Source organism: Musca vetustissima, unplaced genomic scaffold (assembly GCF_032173495.1).
Source record: "Musca vetustissima isolate MV318-11 ecotype Yass unplaced genomic scaffold, APGP_CSIRO_Mvet_v1 utg205163, whole genome shotgun sequence".
Classification (NCBI taxonomy): Eukaryota; Metazoa; Arthropoda; class Insecta; order Diptera; family Muscidae; genus Musca; species Musca vetustissima.
In genome coordinates, this window is record NW_026881996.1 from 1 (window position 1) to 3,235 (window position 3,235).

Consider the following 3,235-nt stretch of genomic DNA (forward strand, 5'->3'; position numbering starts at 1 on the left):
CCTAAAATAATTTTCTTTAATAAATCCACGCCTTGATGGTCCCTAAAATAATTTTCTTTAATAAATCCACGCCTTGATGGTCCCTAAAATAATTTTCTTTAATAAATCCACGTCCCTGAAATAATTTTCTAGTGTAAATCCACGCCTTAATGGATCGAAGTCCTGTAATTGGCCATCATTATGCCTAAAAACCCTCTTGATTATAATTTCTAACAAAAAATTGTCCTCATAGAGTGACATGATGATATGAGGAAAGATTTATCAAATGTTTGTGCCTCCGAAAGGAACTCCCACCCGTTTTGTTTCATAGAGTAAAGTCTGACATTAGTTTCGATTTTTACTCAGCGAAAAAAACTCTAATTTTATTTTCAATTGTTTGCAATTTTTATTAAATTTTATTCCAAATCATTTCAAAATCCTTTAGCCGAACTCCATTTCCTAACCACTCCTGTTCTTCCTGCGGCGACGGGTAATGCGACGACGTCTCACAGCACGATTTTTACGCTGGCGGCGTAGCCTGCGATTGCGTCGGATTTTGCGATTTCGACGTGCTGCTTTGTTGCGACGGTTACGACGATTACGTCTTTGGCGACGGCGAGTACGGCGCATACGACGACGTCGGCGAGCACGTTCTCCCTCATCGTCTTCATCATCGTCCAGAGCATTTTCATCCTCAAGGGAGGCGGCTTCAATTTCATTCTCCTCAATTTCATCCAGAGCCAAGGCACGGGGAGTTGGTGATGGGGCTGTTGGTGCTGGGGCTGTACCTGTTGGGGCTGGTGCTGGTGCTGTAGCTGTTGGTGCTGGGGCTGTACCTGTTGGGGCTGGTGCTGTTGCGGCAGGTGGTGAGGTTGGTGCTGGTGCAGGGGCTGTTGGGGAAGTAGCTGGTGGTGTGGCACCACCACTTCCAGTAGGAGAAGTAGCAGGAGGTGTAGTACCACCGCCTCCAGCAGTGGGTGAAGTACCACTGCCAGTAGGAGCAGTACCTGTGCCAGTGGGTGAAGTTCCAGCACCAGTGGAAGTTGTAGTAGCCGTATTAGTTGGTGCTGTGCCAGTACCAGTGCCTGTGGTGGTTGGAGTTGTTGGCGTGGTTGGTGCAGTGGGTGCTGTTGTCGTTGTAGTGGTGGTAGGAGCAACAGTGGGTGCGGTGGTACAGAATTGGGTCTTACCCATGGCACAGAGTTTGGCAGCAAAGCCACCGCCACCATTGGCACCACCTTTGCCACCAAAGAAGAAGCCATTCACCACGGCATTCGAACCCAAAAGGGCTACACACAGCACAAGAAATGTTAATTTCATTTTGGAACTCCCTGTCTGCGAGAGGTTGATGCTTAGAGGAGTAATCAAATGAATTTGATGTTGTTATCGGAATTTTCAAAGGTTTATATAGTGAACATTTCGGAAATGGTTGTAAGTTGTTCTTTGGGGTATTGAAGTTGTAGCTGTTGTAATGACAATTGTTCAAACAGAAAAGAATTGGGTCAATAAGATGATGGGTAGGGTAACCCAACATCTGTTTTATTTATGATAATTTGTAATTGGAAGGTTCATTTTTAATTTTGATTAATAAGTTAAGAAAGTTTTAACGAGGATAAAATATTTTTAAGGTCCGCCAATTTATTTGAGAAAATTATTGTTGGGTCCCTCCAGGCCTTATTTTAGTTTCGAAGATTGTTTCAAAGTCCACTAAAACGTCGATGTATTTTAGAAAATGAGGGCATGACCAAAAAATTTTTTTTAAATAATTTTATTAACTTTTGGGTCACACAGGGCTTGGATTTATTTTAGAAAAGTAGTTATATATCCGAGGAAATTATTACAAGGTCCATGAAGCATGGATTCACATTAGAATAACATTTTAGCGCCTACAAGAGGGAATTGATTTTAAAAAGTTATTTTCAGGTCAACCATGGATCTATTTTAGAAAATTACTTTAGGGTCCACTAAGGCGGCGAGTTACTTAAAAAAATGAACTTGGCTACCAAATTTCTTCAATAATAAAACAGCTGTCAGGTTATCTTATCATAATTTTATTGACCCAATTCTTTTCTGTTTGAACAATTGGAGTTGTGTGGACAAACGGAACCTCATTACCCCAAAGAACAACTCACAAACATTCTCCAAATTGTTACACTGCCATCACTATATAAACCTTAGAAAATTCGGATAACAACGTCAAATTCATTTGTTTACTCCTCTAAGCATCAAACTCTCGCAGACAGGGAGTTCCAAAATGAAATTAACATTTCTTGTGCTGTTTATAGCCCTTTTGGGTTCTAATGCCGTGGTGAATGGCTTCTTCTTTGGTGGCAAAGGTGGTGCCAATGGTGGCGGTGGCTTTGCTGCCAAACTCTGTGCCATGGGTAAGACCCAATTCTGTACCACCGCACCCACTGTTGCTCCTACCACCACTACAACGACAACAGCACCCACTGCACCAACCACGCCAACAACTCCAACCACCACAGGCACTGGCACTGGTACAGCACCAACTGCTACCGGTACTACAACTTCCACTGGTGCTGGAACTTCACCCACTGGAACAGGTACTGCACCTACTGGCAGTGGTACTTCACCCACTGCTGGAGGCGGTGGTACTACACCTCCTGCTACTTCTCCTACTGGAAGTGGTGGTGCCACACCACCAGCTACTTCCCCAACAGCCCCTGCACCAGCACCAACCTCACCACCTGCCGCAACAGCACCAGCACCCACAGCTACAGCGCCATCGCCAGCACCAACAGCTACAGCACCAGCACCAGCCCCAACAGGTACAGCCCCAGCACCAACAGCCCCATCACCAACTCCCCGTGCCTTGGCTCTGGATGAAATTGAGGAGAATGAAATTGAAGCCGCCTCCCTTGAGGATGAAAATGCTCTGGCCGATGATGAAGATTATGAGGGAGAACGTGCTCGCCGCCGTCGTCGTATGCGCCGTACTCGCCGTCGCCAAAGACGTAATCGTCGTAACCGTCGCAACAAAGCAGCACGTCGTAATCGCAAAATCCGACGCAATCGCAGGCTACGCCGCCAGCGTAAAAATCGTGCTGTGAGACGTCGTCGCATTACCCGTCGCCGCAGGAAGAACAGGAGTGGTTAGGAAATGGAGTTCGGCTAAAGGATTTTGAAATGATTTGGAATAAAATTTAGTAAAAATTGCAAACAATTGAAAATAAAATTAGTGTTTTTTTCGCTGAGTAGAAATCGAAAGTAATGTCAGACTTTACTCTTTCGG

At 44.9% G+C, this 3,235-nt stretch overlaps 1 protein-coding gene across 1 annotated transcript; it reads right to left on the reverse strand.

The window, feature by feature from the left end:
- Nucleotides 1-438: 438 nt before the first annotated feature.
- On the reverse strand, nucleotides 439-1,299 carry LOC133328095 (uncharacterized). Its single transcript, XM_061536637.1, has one exon. The coding sequence runs from the start codon at nucleotides 1,297-1,299 to the stop codon at nucleotides 439-441; it is 861 nt and encodes a 286-aa protein (XP_061392621.1).
- Nucleotides 1,300-3,235: the final 1,936 nt, after the last annotated feature.

Coding starts and splice junctions, on each gene's coding strand:
- LOC133328095 (XM_061536637.1), bottom strand. CDS start 1,299: ATGAAATTAACATTTCTTGTGCTGTGTGTAGCCCTTTTGGGTTCGAAT.